This window comes from Heteronotia binoei, chromosome 21 (assembly GCF_032191835.1).
Source record: "Heteronotia binoei isolate CCM8104 ecotype False Entrance Well chromosome 21, APGP_CSIRO_Hbin_v1, whole genome shotgun sequence".
In the NCBI taxonomy this organism is placed as follows: domain Eukaryota; kingdom Metazoa; phylum Chordata; class Lepidosauria; order Squamata; family Gekkonidae; genus Heteronotia; species Heteronotia binoei.
This window is the reverse complement of record NC_083243.1, coordinates 15,871,146-15,889,632: the sequence shown is the minus strand read 5'-3', so window position 1 is coordinate 15,889,632 and position 18,487 is coordinate 15,871,146. Positions and strand designations below refer to the sequence as shown.

Below are 18,487 nucleotides of genomic sequence, written 5' to 3'. Positions count from 1 at the left end.
GACAAAACACATTCAAGGCACAAGGGTTCCCTCCCCCCGCAGAAAAAACAGCAGCGGGGGGGCTGTTCTGCCACATCCTTCTCCCCAACAAGGGGTTGGTAGGTGCGACTGAGAGTGCATATCTCCATGCTCACCGTCACCCGGCTGTAGACGTTGGCTTTGGCCACCCCCAAGATGGTCTTCTCATCCAGGCAAATTATTTTGGGCTTCGGCTTCACAACAGGCTCCATGTTCAAAACCCGGTCATCGGACTGCAGGTCCTGAGACAAAATGAAGCCCGCCGAATTCCTCTTTCCTTCCTCCGAAACCACGTTGCTGAGCGAAGAGAACAGAGTCTCCACTTTGACCTAGGCGAGAGACCCAGTCGATTGCTTGTCGACAGTTTGTTACGCTTTTTAGTTTTTAAATGTTAAGAAAAGCACAAAGATTCCAAACTCCTCAACAGTACACCCTGCCGTAGGATCAAACAGGGCTTTTTTGTAGCAGGAGCTCCTTTGCATATTAGGCCACACTCCTCTGATGTAGCCAATGCTCCTGGAACTTATAGTAGGCCCTGTACGAAGAGCCCTGCAAGTTCTTGGAGGATTGGCTACATCGGGGGTGTGGCCTAATACGCAACGGAGTTCCTGCTGCAAAAAAAGCCCTGGGGTCAAAATTCTGGGAATACTGCCAATGAGACAAATCCTTTACAAGTCAGCAAAGTCAGAAGTATGTAGTGTTGCCCGGGGCAGAATTCTAGTAGGGGCTCCTTTGCATATTAGACCACACACCCCTGATGTAGCCAATCCTCAAAAAGCTTACAAGGCTCTTTTTTGTAAGCTCTTGGATGATTGGCTACATCAAGGGGGTGTGGCCTAATATGCAAAGGCGCTCTTCCTAGAATTCCACCCCTGGTGTTGCCAACCTCATTCTCCAGGGGAAAAAACTGATTTCCATGCTACAGAGATCACTTTCCCTGGAGAAAATGGCAGCTTTTGGGAGGTGGATTCTATGACGCCACCTCCCTGCTGAACTCCTACCCTCCCCAAAACATGCTTTTCCCAGGTACCACCCTCAAATCCCCAAGAATTTTCCAAACCAGAGGGGGTGACCTTAAATATAAGCAACCCTGTCATACAGCCCGTTTGTATAAGTAAAACAGGGGGGTGAATTCCAAAGGCCTTGATAGAATCATAGAGTTGGAAGGGACCTCCAGGGTCATCGAGTCCAACCCCCTACGCAAGGCTGGAAACTCACAAGTACCTCCCCACCACAAAACCCCCAGTGACACCTGCTCCGTGCCCAGAAGATGCCAATTTTTTGTAGCAGGAACTCCCTTGCATATTGGGCCACACATCCCAGATGTAGCCAATCCTCCTGGAGCTTACACTAGGCCCTTTCGCCCTGCAATTGGGCTTCTTTGTGGCTCCACCTCCTGTAGATGTGGCTCTGCCTCCTATGGCAGCCATTTTGTGGTTTGCTCTGCCTCCCATGGTGGCCATTTTGTGGTCACCCCCACCACCCTGTGCCAGAATTCTAACAGCGCCCCACAGGCTGAAAAAGGTTGCCATCCCTGGTCTACAGCCCTCAGCACCAAACATGCCGCTAGGAAAGAAGAAATCCGTACCAACGTGACGAACTCGAACTCAACGACGTATTCTGGCAAAACCAAGTCATGATCGAACACAAACCACTCGCATTGCCGGAGGCTGCAGTCACAGTTCTTGAATTCCGCAGAAGAACAGACTTCTGGCGCTTAGGAGAAAGGAGAAGGGGGTGAATTCTCTGATCCGTCTCACTTTGCCTTTCCTCCAAGGAGCTCAGGGTGGCATAAATGGGTTGTTCTAATTCTCACAACCCTAGGCAGTAGGTTAAGGTATATATATATATATATGAACATATATGAAGCTGCCTTATACTGAATCAGACCTTTGGTCCATCAAAGTCAGTATTGTCTTCTCAGACTGGCAGCGGCTCTCCAGGGTCTCAAGCTGAGGTTTTTCACACCTATTTGCCTGGACCCTTTTTTGGAGATGCCGGGGATTGTAGAGCAGATGCTCTACCACTAAGAGAGAGTGATTTTGTGTCAGTGTGAAGGATCTGAACCCAGGCCTCTCACATCCTAGACTGACACTCTAACCACCAGGACATTTTTTGGTAGCAGGAACACCTTTGCACATTAGGCCACATACCCCTGATGTAGCCAATCCTCCAACAGCTTCCAGCAGGCCCTGTAAGAGCCCTGTAAGCTCCAGGAGGATTGGCTACATAAGAGGCGTGTGGCCTAATATGCAAAGGAGTTCCTGCTATAAAAAAAAACTCCTATTAACCACCACACCCTGACCTGGATAGTCCAGGCTAGAAGAAGAAGAAGATATTGGATTTATATCCCGCCCTCCACTCCAAAGAGTCTCAGAGCGGCTCACAATCTCCTTTGCCTTCCTCCCCCACAACAGACACCCTGTGAGGTAGATGAAGATATTGGATTTATATCCCGCCCTCCACTCTGAAAAGTCTCAGAGCGGCTCACAATCTCCTTTACCTTCCCCTCTCCCACAACAGACGCCCTGTGAGGTAGATGAAGATATTGGATTTATATCCCACCCTCCACTCTGAAGAGTCTCAGAGCGGCTCACAATCTCCTTTCCCTTCCTCTCCCACAACAGACACCCTGTGAGGTAGATGAAGATATTGGATTTATATCCAGCCCTCCACTCCAGAAGAGTCTCAGAGTGGCTCACAATCTCCTTTCCCTTCCTCTCCCACAACAGACGCCCTGTGAGGTAGATGAAGATATTGGATTTATATCCCACCCTCCACTCTGAAGAGTCTCAGAGCGGCTCACAATCTCCTTTCCCTTCCTCTCCCACAACAGACACCCTGTGAGGTAGATGAAGATATTGGATTTATATCCAGCCCTCCACTCCAGAAGAGTCTCAGAGCGGCTCACAATCTCCTTTCCCTTCCTCTCCCACAACAGACACCCTGTGAGGTAGATGAAGATATTGGATTTATATTCCGCCCTCCACTCAGGAGTCTCAGAGTGGCTCACAATCTCCTTTCCCTTCCTCCCCCACAACAGACACCCTGTGAGGTAGATGAAGATATTGGATTTATTTCCCGCCCTCCACTCCGAAGAGTCTCAGAGTGGCTCCTTTACCTTCCTCCCCCACAACAGGCACCCTGTGAGGTAGGTGGAGCTGAGGGGGATTTCACAGCAGCTGCCCTTTCAAGGACAACCTCTGCCAGAGCTATGGCTGACCCAAGGCCATTCCAGCAGCTGCAAGTGGAGGAGTGGGGTTCTCCCAGATAAGAGTCCGCACACTTAACCACTACACCAAACTGGCTAGCCCCATCTCATCAGATCTCGGAAGCTAAGCAGAGTTGGTCTTGGCTAGAATTTGGAAAGGCAATCTCCAAGGGATACTGGGCACATAATGTAGAGGCGGGCAGCGGCAAAACATCTCTGGAATGTCTCTTGTCTAGAAAAGAAATCTAGCTCGCCACCTAGTGGTGCATAACACTAAAAGAGGTTCGGGGTGTCGAACTCATTTGTTAGGCGGGATGGATCTGACATAAATAAGACCTAGTTGGGCCGGGCCATATTTGTACCAATTTAAGATTAGGTAGCAGAGAGAGAAACTTTTTAAAGGACAGAGACAAACACAACTAAAGATTTTTTTTAATATATATAAAATAAACCTTAAAATAAAACATACTTATAACATTAGCACTTGTTGGTCTTAAAAGTGCTTTCCTTGTATTTCTCTCCTGGGATCCAGGGAACTGGACAAAGGAAGCTCTGGCTTTTTCCCTCCCTCCTCAAGGGACCAGGAGGGGGAGGAGCCTCAGCCAATGGAGAAAATTGAGGCTTTGCTCTGTAGATCCTGTGCGATTGAGCAAGCCTTACAAAGCAAGCTGAGGTGCAGAAGGAAGCGAGAGGGAGAAGGAAGTATCCAATCCAAATACATTTATTGGCATAGAAATAAAAAGTACAGCATAGCAAATTTACATGGAGTTCCAGCTATAAAAACCAGTCAAACATCAAGAAGGGGAGCTAGTCTTTTGCTCCCTGATTGTTATGGCAGCCAAAAGGTACTTTGCAACCAGTCTTGTGATATGGGAACATTGGTCAGATAGTAGGAAAACAACTAACTTCGCTTCAGGTAATCCATAAACATTAGACAGAATAAGTTTGATTATACAGTCCTGCACTTCCCCATAAAAATCACAATAAAGTAAGACATGGGCGACTGTTTCAAGGTGCCTTCCATTACATCAGACTCTATCCTGATAAGGGATGTTGGCAAACCTCCAAGACAATACCGCTGTATTCTCAGATTTTGAGAAGGAAGTAGACAAGAGACAGTTACTCGGGGGCCTGATAGGAGCCCTCCGGAGGCCTTATTCGGCCCCAGGGCTTCATATTTGACACCCCTGAGGTAGAACTTCTGGCTGCCAGACAATCTTAAGATCTCCTGGCTATATGGCACACACTGCCATATGGTAATAATAATAATGATTACTCTAACAGTGAGACTATACAACACTGCCTGATGGAGACTACATTTTTCACTTTCAAAAGGGCTGTTGGATGAAGGCCACAATCCTACGTATTCCTGCTTGGGGAGAGTAAGCCACACCGAACGCAGTGAGAGACAAAAATGATCAGGACTGGGCTGAAATACAAGTAAAGAAAGAACACAAAACTTTTCTGCTGATCTCTTGGCTGGAGCCGCTTTTTTCATTCACACAACACACTTTGGGAGCTCCCCTTTTTGATTGACACGACTCTTCATTCACCCCTCTGCACAGACGGCAGCAGAAAGCAAGTATTTCATTCCAATGGAAATCAACAGAAATCGGCTGGAAATCAACGGAAGCTGCTGAGAAATGCTTTGCACAGCTTCCAGCAAGCCATGCCCTAAGGCAGCAGTCTTTAACCTTTTTGGCACCAGGGACCAGGTTTGTGGAAGACAATTTTTCCACAGACCAGAGGGGGGAGGGGATGGTTTCGGAATGATGCACTTTATTTCTATTAGTTTGGTGTAGTAGTTGTGTGTGGACTCTTTATGTGGGAGAACCGGGTTTCATTCCCCACTCCTCCACTTGCACCTGCTGGGATGGCTTTGGGGCAGCCATAGCTCTCGTAGGAGTTGTCCTTGAAAGGGCAGCTTCTGTCAGAGCTCTCTCAGCCCCACCTACCTCATAAGGTGTCTGTTGTGGGAGAGGAAGGTAAAGGAGATTGTGACCGCTCTGAGATTCTGAGTACAGGGCAGGATATAAATTCAATATCTTCTTCTTCTGCACGCCCAAGGAGACAAAGTGGCTTGCTTGTGATAAACGCATCAGCCTTATGTGTGGGACTGGAGCTCCCTCTGGTGGCTACGCTATAAAATCCCATTTCATCACCACTCTTCAATGCTTACAATATGTGAACTGGAGACCTGCTCTCTCTACCTCCTGCAGGTTTCTCCAGTTAGGTCAGGTAACAGGGGATGGGCAAGAGTGATTGAGATTGCGGAGAAAAGTTTAGATGCAAGCCCAGAACCACCTTACAGGCCAGCAAGATTTTTGCAGTATAAAGCTCCCATTTGTCAGATAACAGCTAGGACAGATGAAGTACACAACAAAAGAATACAAGCTAGTGCCCAGTTTACTAAGAAATATATAGAAACCAGTCCAGATGTCCAAAACATGTACATTCAAGTTCCAAAGTAGTGTGGTAACAAGCCAATCGATTAAGTACTTGTTTGGTGTAGTGGTGAAGTGTGCGGACTCTTATCTGGGAGAACCGGGTTTGATTCCCCACTCCTCCACTTGCACCTGCTGGAATGGCCTTGGGTCAGCCATAGCTCTGGCAGAGGTTGTCCTTGGAAGGGCAGCTGCTATGAGAGCCCTCTCAGCCCCACCTATCTCACAGGGTGCCTGTTGCGGCGGGAGAAGACATAGGAGATTGTAAGCCGCTCTGAGACTCTTAGGAGTGGAGGGTGGGATAGAAATCCAATATCTTCTTCATCTTCTTCTTCTTTCCAGTCTTCATCAGATCTGGGACCAATATTGATTCAATTATATAGATTCTTTACATAATTTTTAAAAAAGGGGGATGCAGAGCGTCTCCAACAGCAATTTCACATCGGCTACAGCTCAGTATAAGGCTTCTTGCTCAGTCGCTGTAGCCGATGTGAAATTGCTGCTGGAGACGCTCTGTTTCCCCTTTTTTAAAAATTATGTAAAGAATCAATATAATTGAATCAATATTGGTCCCAGGTCTGATGAAAACTGGAAAGAAACAAGTACTTAATCGATTGCCTTGTCACCACACTACTTTGGGACTTGAATGTACATGTTTTGGACATCTGGACTGGTTTCTATATATTTCTTAGTAAGAACATAAGAACATAAGAGAAGCCATGTTGGATCAGGCCAACGGCCCATCAAGTCCAACACTCTGTGTCACACAGTGGCAAAAAATTTTATATACACACATACACTGTGGCTAATAGCCACTGATGGACCTGTGCTCCATATTTTTATCTAAACCCTTCTTGAAGGTGGCTATACTTGTGGCCGCCACCACCTCCTGTGGCAGTGAATTCCACATGTTAATCACCCTTTGGGTGAAGAAGTACTTCCTTTTATCCGTTTTAACCTGTCTGCTCAGCAATTTCATCGAATGCCCACGAGTTCTTGTATTGTGAGAAAGGGAGAAAAGTACTTCTTTCTCTACTTTCTCCATCCCATGCATTATCTTGTAAACCTCTATCATGTCACCCCGCAGTCGACGTTTCTCCAAGCTAAAGAGTCCCAAACGTTTCAACCTTTCTTCATAGGGAAAGTGCTCCAGTAAACTGGTCACTAGCTTGTATTTTTTGTTGTGTTATCCATTATAGTGACTTCTCTCAGATTGTATTCTAGGACAGATGAAGTGGCATCTGCTTGGCGTGCGGAAGGTCCCAGGTTCGATCCCTGGCATCTCCAGTTAAAGGACAACCAGGCAGGAGGAGATGGGAAAGACCTCTGCCTGAGACCCTACAGAGCTGCTACCAGTCTGAGTGGACACTACTGACTTTGATGGATCAAGGGTCTGATGCAGTAGATTATATGATGATATTGGATTTATATCCTGCCCTAAACTCTGAATCTCAGAGTGGTCACAATCTCCTTTACCTCCCCCCCCCACACCACAACAGACACCCTGTGAGGTAGGTGGGGCTGAGAGAGCTCTTACAACAGCTGACCTTTCAAGGACAACTCCTATGAGAGCTATGGCTGACTCAAGACCATTCCAGCAGCTGCAAGTGGAGGAGGAGTGGGGAATCAAACCTGATTCTCCCAGATAAGAGTCCACGCACTTCACCACTACACCAAGCTGGCTCAGTGACAGAGCATCTGTCTGGCGTGCAGAAAGTCCCAGGTTCAATCCTCGGCATCTCCTGTTCAAGAAGAACAGGCACCGGGTGATAAGAAAGAGCCCTGCCTGAGACCCTGGAGCGCCTCTCCCATTCTGAGACAATCATACTAACCACGATGGACAGATTCAGTATAAAGCAGCTTCGTGTGTACAGAAGACAGGCAGATTTAAACCACGGGGGCACCGTTCCCCTGGGAAATTCTCCTGCAAGGCTTCAGTGAGAAAAATGGGGACAATACAGGAGTTTTCTCCAGGCAACTTAAGGGAGGGACTGTGGCTCAGTGGCAGAGCCCCTGCTTTGGATGCAGAAGGTCTCAGGTTCAGTCCCCGGCATCTCTAGTTAAAGGAACCAGGCAGATAGCATCATAGAGTTGGAAGAGACCTCTGGGGTCATCTAGTCCAACCCCTTGCACAATGCAGGAAACTCACAAATAAAAAGGTGAAGGTAGTCCCCTGTGCGAGAACCAGTCATTTCTGACTCTGGGGTGACGTTTCTTTCACAACATTTTCACGGCAGACTTTTTACAGGGTGGTTTGCCATTGCCTTCCCCAGTCATCTACTCTTTCCCCATAGCAAGCTGGGGACTCATTTTACCGACCTCGGAAGGATGGAAGGCTGAGTCAACCTGAGCTGGCTACCTGAAACCAACTTTCACCAGGATCGAACTCAGGTTGTGAGCAGACCGCAGTACTGCAGTTTTACCACTCTGCGCCGTGGGGCTCTTTAACTCACAAATACCTCCTCCTAAATTCACAGGATCCGCATTGGTGTCAGATGGTCACCTAGCCTCTGTTTCCTCTGTTTTAAAACCTCCGAGGAAGGAGAGGATGTGAAAGACCTCAGCCTGAGACCCTGGCGAGCTGCTGCCAGTTTGAGTAGACTAGGGGTGTCAGACATGTGACGAAGATGGTGAGAGGTCTGGAGACCAAGTCCGATGAGGAAAGGTTGAAGGAGCTGGGCATGTTTAGCCTGGAGAGGAGGCGGCTGAGAGGTGATATGATCACCATCTTCAAGTACTTGAAGGGCTGTCCTATAGAGGATGGTGTGGAACTGTTTTCTGTGGCCCCAGAAGGTAGGACCAGAACCAGCGGATTGAAATTAAATCAAAAGAGTTTCCGGCTCAACATTAGGAAGAACTTCCTGACCGTTAGAGTGGTTCCTCAGTGGAACAGGCTCCCTCGGGAGGTGGTGGGCTCTCCTTCCTTGGAGGGGTCTAGAGACCAAGTCCTATGAAGAAAGGTTGAAGGAGCTGGGGATGTTTAGCTTGGAGAGGAGGCGGCTGAGAGGTGATAGGATCACCATCTTCAAGTTCTTTCTTTCTTTCTTTCTCTTTCTCTTTCTCTTTCTTTCTCTCTTTCTTTCTTTCTCTTTCTTTCTTTCTTTCTCTCTTTCTCTTTCTTTCTTTCTTTCTTTCTTTCTTTCTTTCTTTCTTTCTTTCTTTCTTTCTTTCTTTCTTTCTTTCTTTCTTTCTTTCTTCCTTTCTTCCCTTTAAATTTCTATCCCGCCCTCTCCACAAGCGGACTCAGAGCAGCTAACAACATTCATATTTACAAGTTAAAAACTAACAAAAACACAGTTACAATTTAAAACCATTTTGTGGTGCTGCACCACTGCAATCTAAGCGGGTTCTTCTTTTCTGATGGGGATCACTTAGTAACTCTATAATGATGCGGGGTGGCAGTTCTCTCCCGGCAAGATATCAAAGGCCTTTTGGAACAATTCGGTCTTACAGGCCCTGCGGAAAGTAGAAAGGGCTGTCCTATAGAGGATGGGGTGGAATTGCTTTCTGTGGCCTCCGGAAGGTAGGACCAGAACCAATGGGTTGAAATTCAATCAGAAGAGTTTCTGGCTTAACAGTAGGAAAAACTTCCTGACCGTTAGAGCGGTTCATAAGAACATAAGAACATAAGAGAAGCCATGTTGGATCAGGCCAACGGCCCATCAAGTCCAACACTCTGTGTCACACAGTGGCAAAAAATTTTATATACACACATACACTGTGGCTAATAGCCACTGATGGACCTGTGCTCCATATTTTTATCTAAACCCTTCTTGAAGGTGGCTATACTTGTGGCCGCCACCACCTCCTGTGGCAGTGAATTCCACATGTTAATCACCCTTTGGGTGAAGAAGTACTTCCTTTTATCCGTTTTAACCTGTCTGCTCAGCAATTTCATCGAATGCCCACGAGTTCTTGTATTGTGAGAAAGGGAGAAAAGTACTTCTTTCTCTACTTTCTCCATCCCATGCATTATCTTGTAAACCTCTATCATGTCACCCCGCAGTCGACGTTTCTCCAAGCTAAAGAGTCCCAAGCGTTTCAACCTTTCTTCATAGAGAAAGTGCTCCAGCCCTTTAATCATTCTAGTTACCCTCCTCTGGACTTTCTCCAATGCTATAATATCCTTTTTGAGGTGCGGCGACCAGAACTGCACACAGTACTCCAAATGAGACCGCACCATCGATTTATACAGGGGCATTATGATACTGTTCCTTATGTTCATTATGATATGTTCCTTAGTGGAACAGGCTTCTTCGGGAGGTGGTGGGCTCTCCTTCCTTGGAGGTTTTCAAACAGAGGCTAAGTGACCATCTGACAGCAATGAAGATCCTTTGAATTTAGGGGGAGGTGTTTGTGAGTTTCCTGCATTGTGCAGGGGGTTGGACTAGATGGCCCTGGAGGACCCTTCCAACTCTTATGATTCTATGTGCCGGCTCAGGCCCTTGGAGGGCTTCTATCAGGCCCCCGAGCAACTCATTGTTCCCTGCTTCCTTTTTTGGGAGTTGGGAGTAAACAGTGAAGTGGACAAGTTTGCAGATGACGCTAAATTGTTCAGGGTGGTGAGGACCAGAGAGGATTGTGAGGCACCTCCAAAGGGATCTGTTGAGGCTTGGCCAGTGGGCGTCAACGTGGCAGATAAGGTTCAATGTGGGCAAGTGCAAAGTAATGCACATTGGGCCAAAAATCCCAGCTACAAATACAAGTTGATGGGGTGTGAACTGGCGGAGACTGACCAAGAGAGAGATCTTGAGGTCATGGTAGACAGCTCACTGAAAATGTCAAGACAGTGTGCGATTGCAATAAAAAAGGCCAATGCCTGGCTGGAAATTATTAGGAAGGAAATGGAAAACAAATCCGCCAGTATCATAATGCCCCTGTATAAATCGATGGTGCGGCCTCATTTGGAGTACTGTGTACAGTTCTGGTCACCACACCTCAAAAAAGATTAAATTATAGTGTTGGGAAAGGTGTAGAAAAGGGCAACTAGAATTATTCAAGGGTTGGACCACTTTCCCTATGAAGAAAGGTTAAAGCACTCGGGGCTCTTTAGCTTGGAGAAACGTCGACTGAGGGGTGACATAATAGAGGTTCTTCAAGATTATGGATGGGATAGAGAAAGCAGAGAAATACGTACTTTTCTCCCTTTCTCACAATACAAGAACTCATGGACACTCAATGAAATTGCAACAGTTAGAACAGATAAAAAGAAGTACTTCTTCAGCCAAAGGGTGATTAACACATGGAATTCACTGCCACAGGAGGTGATGGCAGCTACAAGCATAGCCAGCTTCAAGAGGGGATTGAATAAACATATGGAGCAGAAGTCCATCAGTGGCTATTAGCCACAGGGTATTGATGGAACACTCTGTCTGAGACAGTGATGCTCCATATTCTTGGTGCCTGGGAGGGGCAACAGTGTGAAGGCTTCTAGTGTTCTGGTCTCACTGATGGATCTCCTGATGGTCTGATACAACATGGCTTCTCTTACGTTCTCCCTTTCTTGCTTCCTTCTGCATTGCAGCTTGCTTTGCTAGGATTGGTCAGTCAAGCTACAGAGCCAAGCTTCTATTTCCTCCATTGGCTGACCAGCACATGAAGCAACTTATGCACAAAAGCTCACAATGCCCAGCCATTTTATATTTTCCTCTGGGTCTTAGACTCAAAGCATTGACCATTAGATTTCTGTAATGAATGTCAGTAAACCAAAAGTAAGTTTGCAACTTACAAGACACACACTGAACAATGCCTGAACAGCATAAGATTGCTACAGCACAGACACTGTCTCCAGATTTTGATGCAATCATTCAGTAATCGTATACTGTTAAATAAACAAAACCTTGCAAGAGTGCTAATCTTTAAGCATGTTTGAGGTTTAAAAAATTTTTAAATTGTATTTGCTTGTGTCCTTTATAAAGTTTATATTTTTGCTACCAGGCATTACATTTTATGACACGCATGACCCAGCCCAACAAGGTCTCATTTATATCATAAGAACATAAGAGAAGCCATGTTGGATCAGGCCAATGGCCCCTCCAGTCCAACACTCTGTGTCACACATAAGAACATAAGAGAAGCCATGTTGGATCAGGCCAATGGCCCCTCCAGTCCAACACTCTGTGCCACACATAAGAACATAAGAGAAGCCATGTTGGGTCAGGCCAATGGCGCCTCCAGTCCAACACTCTGTGCCACACATAAGAACATAAGAGAAGCCATGTTGGGTCAGGCCAAGGGCCCATCCAGTCCAACACTCTATGTCATACATAAGAACATAAGAGAAGCCATGTTGGGTCAGGCCAAGGGCCCATCCAGTCCAACACTCTGTGCCACACATAAGAACATAAGAGAAGCCATGTTGGGTCAGGCCAATGGCCCATCCAGTCCAACACTTTGTGTCACATAAGAACATAAGAGAAGCCATGTTGGATCAGGCCAATGGCCCCTCCAGTCCAACACTCTGTGCCACACATAAGAACATAAGAGAAGCCATGTTGGGTCAGGCCAATGGCGCCTCCAGTCCAACACTCTGTGCCACACATAAGAACATAAGAGAAGCCATGTTGGGTCAGGCCAAGGGCCCATCCAGTCCAACACTCTATGTCATACATAAGAACATAAGAGAAGCCATGTTGGGTCAGGCCAAGGGCCCATCCAGTCCAACACTCTGTGCCACACATAAGAACATAAGAGAAGCCATGTTGGGTCAGGCCAATGGCCCATCCAGTCCAACACTTTGTGTCACATAAGAACATAAGAGAAGCCATGTTGGATCAGGCCAATGGCCCATCCAGTCCAACACTCTGTGTCACACTTAAGAACATAAGAGAAGCCATGTTGGATCAGGTCAATGGCCCATCCAGTCCAACACTCTGTGTCACACTTAAGAACATAAGAGAAGCCATGTTGGATCAGGCCAATGGCCCATCCAGTCCAACACTCTGTGCCACACATAAGAACATAAGAGAAGCCATGTTGGGTCAGGCTACTGGCCCCTCCAGTCCAACACTCTGTCCCACACATAAGAACATAAGGGAAGCCATGTTGGATCAGGCCAATGGCCCCTCCAGTCCAACACTCTGTGTTACACATAAGAAAATAAGAGAAGCCATGTTGGATCAAGCCAGTGGCCCCTCCAGTCCAACACTCTGTGTCACGCATAAGAACATAAGGGAAGCCATGTTGGATCAGGCCAATGGCCCACCCAGTCCAACACTCTGTGTCACGCATAAGAACATAAGGGAAGCCATGTTGGATCAGGCCAATGACCCCTCCAGTCCAACACTCTGTGTTACACATAAGAGAAGCCATGTTGGATCAGGCCAGTGGCCCCTCCAGTCCAACACTCTGTGTCACGCATAAGAACATAAGGGAAGCCATGTTGGATCAGGCCAATGGCCCACCCAGTCCAACACTCTGTGTCACGCATAAGAACATAAGGGAAGCCATGTTGGATCAGGCCAAGGGCCCCTCCAGTCCAACACTCTGTGTCACACATGAGAACATAAGAGAAGTCATGTTGGATCAGGCCAATGGCCCATCCAGTGCAACACTTTGTGTCACATAAAAACATAAGAGAAGCCATGTTGGATCAGGCTAATGGCCCATCCAGTGCAACACTCTGTATCACATAAGAACAGAAGAGAAGCCATGTTGGATCAGGCCAATGGCCCATCCAGTCCAACACTCTGTGTCACATAAGAACATAAGAGAAGTCATGTTGGATCACGCCAATGGCCCATCCAGTCCAACACTCTGTGTCACACATAAGAACATAAGAGAAGCCATGTTGGATCAGGCCAATGGGCCATCCAGTCCAACGCTCTGTGTCACACATTGGCCAAAAAACCCCAGGAGCCATCAGGAGGTCCATCAGTGGAGCCAGGACACCAGAAGCCCTCCCACTGTGGCCTCCCCAAGCACCAAGAATACAGAGCATCACTGCCCCAGACAGAGCGTTCCAACAATAAGCTGTGGCTAATAGCCACACACCCCTCATGTAGCCAATCCTCCAAGAGCTTACAAAAAAAAAGCCTTAAAAGCTCTTGGAGGATTGGCTACATCAAGGGGGTATTGTCAGGCTCTGTAATTCTATCATATTAAAATTGTAAAATACTAACCAAATGGACTCTTCATACTAACCCAAAGCCTTTTGTTGTACTGTAGCTAGCATGCATATCAAAGAGGGGGACGTTTAGGTTGTAAAGGAGCAAAGGAATGCGACCGTTAGTAGATACCGCGGTCGGCCAGCATCTTCCCAGAGGCAACGATAAGCGGAAGCTCTCGTGTGAAAGTTTGCACCTTCACTCCCTGTTGTTTTGAGAATACTGGCTTTCTTTAGATATTGCTTTGATGTAGATTCCTTAAAACTAAGAGACACCCATTCCCAGGTATCAGTCTCAACTTTTGTATCCAACTATGAGTTTCCAATAAAGTATACATTGTTTCAATGAATACTGCCTTGAGTCTCCATCGCCTGACAGGTATGGCCTAATATGCAAAGGAGCTCCTGCTAGAATTCCACCCCTGGAGAAATGCCTTCTCCAAGCTGGCCAATGGGGCGGTGGGGGACCTCTGCCCATATGTTTATCCAACCCCCTCTTGAAGCTGGCTATGCTTGCAGCCGCGATCACCTCCTGTCAGCTCCGGCCCTCATAACAAATGAGTTCAACATCCTTGGAGTGGACAATCCTGACCATGATGGACTGAGGATCTGATTCACTACAAGCCAGCTTCACGTGTTTATTTCAAACGCGACTGTGCTTGCAGGTAGATGTACAGTACCAACTTTCTTTTGCAACGGTTCCTAGAGACACGTTTCTTTGCTGCAGTTCTATAAGGGCGTTTTCGCACTCACCTTCAGCCGGCGCGACCCCCCTCTTCACTGCGCAGGATCTGCGCGGATTTCGCACTAAATGCCGCAGAGCAGCCAGAAGAGCCGGAAACTCCCGTCGCAAAAGCCGCGCAAACGGAAACTGCTTTTTGGCGGTTTACGTTTGAGCGGCTTTTGCACCAGGAGCTTCCGGCTCTTCCGGCTGCTCCGCGGCATTTAGTGCGAAATCCGCGCAGATCCTGCGCGGTGAAGAGGGGGGTCGCGCCGGCTGAAGGTGAGTGCAAAAACGCCCTCTGTGCACAACACGCAGCTTGGGCTGGAGGCATGCTCACCCTTTGGTTTCTCCAGTGAAGCCGCGGTCCCATAGCCAGCTGCGGAGGTGGCATGCGCAGGGAGGCCACGAGGCCGGTACACAGAATTGACCCCAGGGAAGTTGGCTTGGACGATGGCCTCTGTCTCGCAAGCCTGCACGCTGTTCCCGAGGAAAACTTTCGAAATGATGAGCTTCCCTGAGAAAGAGGAAAGCAGAAGAGTCGTGGCATCGTAATTCAATGGTTTATTTATTCGGCTTATATTCGGCTTATCTCTCACCCTCCCCAGCGAAGCGGGTTCAGGGTGGCAAGTTCCAGTTCAATTGCAGCAAATGGTTCCAGGTAGGGTTGCCCTGGTATTTCCCCTTATCATCTAGGGCAGGGGTGGCCAAACTTGCTTAATGTTAAGAGCCACGTAGAACAAACATGAGATGTTTGAGAGCTGCAAGACATGAATGTCAGAGACCTGCAAGGGAGGGAGGGAGGGAGGGAGGGAGGGAGGAAGGGAGGAAGGAAGGAAGGAAGGAAGGAAGGGAGGGAGGGAGGGAGGGAGGGAGGGAGGGAGGGAGGAAGGAAGGAAGGAAGGAAGGAAGGAAGGAAGGAAGGAAGGAAGGAAGGAAGGAAGGAAGGAAGGAAGGAAGGAAGGAAGGAAGGGAGAAAGGAAGGAAGGAAGGAAGGAAGGGAGAAAGGAAGGGAGAAAGGAGGGAGAAAGGAAGGGAGGAAGGAAGGAAGGAAGGAAGAAAGGGAGGGAGAAAGGAAGGAAGGAAGAAAGAAAGGGAGGGAGGGAGAAAGGAAGGGAGGGAGGGAGAAAGGGAGGGGGAAAGGGAGGAAGGAAGGAGAGGTAGAAAGAAAGCAACTTTAAATGCCGCCAGGTGGCTTGGCTTGGAGAAGTGATTTCAAGACAGAGATGCCTTCTCTAAGCTGGCCAATTGGACAGTGGGGGCTCTGAGAGCCACATAATGTGTGTGGAAGAGCAACATGTGACTCCCGGGCTGCAGTTTGGCCACCCCTGCATTCTGGTTCTTTGTAGCCTCCAGTCACTGTTGGGTTGTACGTCAGGCAGTTTTTTTGGGAAGTCTTTAGAAACTTGCAAGTAGGCCTGCCGACCTCTGGAACTGAGCCTGAAGATCTCCCAGAATGGGAACTGACTACAGAGACCACAGGGATTAGTTCCCCTGGAGAAAATGGCAGCTTTGGATGGTGAATGGGCTCTATGGCTTTCCGTCCCCACTGAGCTCCCTCCCACCCCAAATGTTATCTTCCTGAGGTTCTGCCTCCAAACTTCCAGGAATTTCCTAACTCAGAGTTAGAACATTAGAACATCAGACGAGCCCTGCTGGATCAGACTAGTGGTCCATCTAGTCCAGCCTCCTGCCTCACACAGTGGGCAACCAGTTCCTCTGGAGTGCCAACAACAGGGCAGAGAGGCTGAGGCCTTCATTAGAACATAAGAAGAGCCCTGCTGGATCAGACCGGTGGTCCATCTTGTCTCACAGGGTGGCCAACCGGTTCCTCTGGAGGGCCAACAACAGAGCATAGAGGCCGAGGCCTTCATTAGAACATAAGAAGAGCCCTGCTGGATCAGAGCAGTGGTCCATCTTGTCTCACAGAGAGGCCAACCGGTTCCTCTGGAGAGTCAACAGCAGGGCATAGAGGCTGAGGCCTTCATTAGAACATAAGAAGAGCCCTGCTGGATCAGACCAGTGGTCCATCTAGTCCAGCATCCTGCCTCACACAGTGGCCAACCAGTTCCTCTGGAGGGCCAACAACAGGGCACAGAGGCCGAGGCCTTCATTAGAACATTAGAAGAGCCCTGCTGGATCAGACCAGTGGTCCATCTACTCCAGCCTCACACAGAAGCCAACCAGTTCCTCTGGAGGGCCAACCACAGGGCAGAGAGGCTGAGGCTTTCCTAAGAACATCAGAAGAGCCCTGCTGGATCAGACCAGGGGTCCATCTAGTCCGGCATCCTGTCTCACACAGTGGCCAACCAGTTCGAGCCAGTGCGGAGAACAAGCGTGGTGCAGTGGTTAAAAGCGGCAGACTCTGATCCGCAGAACCAGGTTTCATTCCCCACTCCTCCTCCTGAAAGCACCTGGGTTTTGGCTGCTGTGTAAGATAGAGTGTTGGACTGGATGGGCCACTGTCCTGATCCAGGGTCTTTTTTTGTACAAAAAGCCCAGCAGTAACTCTTTTACATATTAGGCCACACCCCCTGACATCCCCATGGTTTTGCATAGGGTTTTTTTTGTTGAAAAAGCCCAGCAGGAACTCATTTGCATACTGATGCCAAAGCCAACTGGAACTGTGCCCCTGTGTGTTCTTGCTCAAAAAGGCCCTGACCTGATCCAACATGGCTTCTCTTATGTTCTTATGTACATGTAAATGGGGATTTAGTTGGTTTTCTACTTGTCTTGGAGGTGTATGGCTTGGTTCACTAGCTTGCGGGTACCACATTGTGGACTCTAGTTCTACACAGTGCCTCTATTGCATTTCTATTCACAATGGGTTTTTTTGCAAGATTAGTATAAATGCCTACCCAAAAATTTGATCCATGGCCAATTAAGAGAGCCAGTTTGGTGTAGTGGTGAAGTGCGCAGACTCTTATCCAGGAGAACCGGGTTTGATTCCCCACTCCTCCACTTGCAGCTGCTGGAATGGCCTTGGGGCAGCCGTAGCTCTCGCAGGAGTTGTCCCCGAAAGGGCAGCTTCTGTCAGAGCTCTCTCAGCCCCACCCACCTCAAAGGGTGTTTGTTGTTGTGGAGGAGGAAGGTAAAAGGGATTGTGAACCGCTTTGAGACTCTGAGATTTGGAGTGGTGGGATATAATATCATCTTCTCCTTTGCTAATATTACCTGGTCTGAGCGGTTCCTCGAAGTCCCCTTTGATTTTGGTTTGTTTCTGGAAGTGTTCAATTCTGGGGCACTCGCAGATACTTAGGCTGTTGGAGAGGGAAACGGCTTCTTCACTGCCAGCCACCTAAATTTTTTTTTTAAAAAACCACAAGTCTGAGTAATTTTATACATTTTACATTCCCAGAACGCTTTCTCTTTTCCTGGAGTCCCCAAGTTTTTCAAGCCTGTGTTCACATTTGGAATTCTGAAAGACGGTGGGCGTAACCACAAAATGGCTGCCGTGGTAGGCGGAGTCATACCTGCACCCAGAGGAAGTCTGGGTAGCAAACCTAGACTTTCTCAGTGGTCTCCCATCCAAGCACCACAGTGTGATGCAACGGCTAAAAAGGCAAATGTGATTTTGGGTTGTATCAACAGAAGTCTAGCGTCCATATCACGTGATGTGATGGTATCGCTTTATTCTGCTCTGGGAAGACCTCACCTGGAGTATTGTGTTCAGTTTTGGGCACCACATTTTAAGAAGGATATAGACAAGCTGGAACGGGTCCAGAGGAGGACGATGAAGATGGTGAGGGGTCTGGACAGGAGTAGTGTTCCCTCTAAGCTGAATTGGTGTGAGCCGGCTCAGTTTTTTAGCCTCCAGTTCACACATTTTTGTCTTCACTCAGGAAAAAGGGCCCCAGAGCAAACTCATTAATGTTGTAGCTCACAGCTGTAATGTCAGTAGCTCACAAAGTAGAATTTTTGCTCACAAGACTTCATAGCTTACAGGGAGTATTGATCTGGAGACCAAGTCCTATGAAGAAAGGTTGAAG

General features: G+C 47.9%; 1 protein-coding gene across 1 annotated transcript in view; it reads right to left on the bottom strand.

The window, feature by feature from the left end:
* LRRC9 (leucine rich repeat containing 9) overlaps positions 1-18,487 on the bottom strand; it is a 97,718-nt gene that overhangs the window by 46,966 nt on the left and 32,265 nt on the right. The window contains exons 12-15 of the mRNA XM_060261514.1: positions 17,673-17,796; positions 14,839-15,015; positions 1,607-1,734; positions 135-347 (exon numbers count right to left, since the gene is read on the bottom strand). Of these exons, the coding sequence (XP_060117497.1) occupies positions 135-347; positions 1,607-1,734; positions 14,839-15,015; positions 17,673-17,796 (642 nt within the window). The remainder of the gene's footprint in view (positions 1-134; positions 348-1,606; positions 1,735-14,838; positions 15,016-17,672; positions 17,797-18,487) is intronic.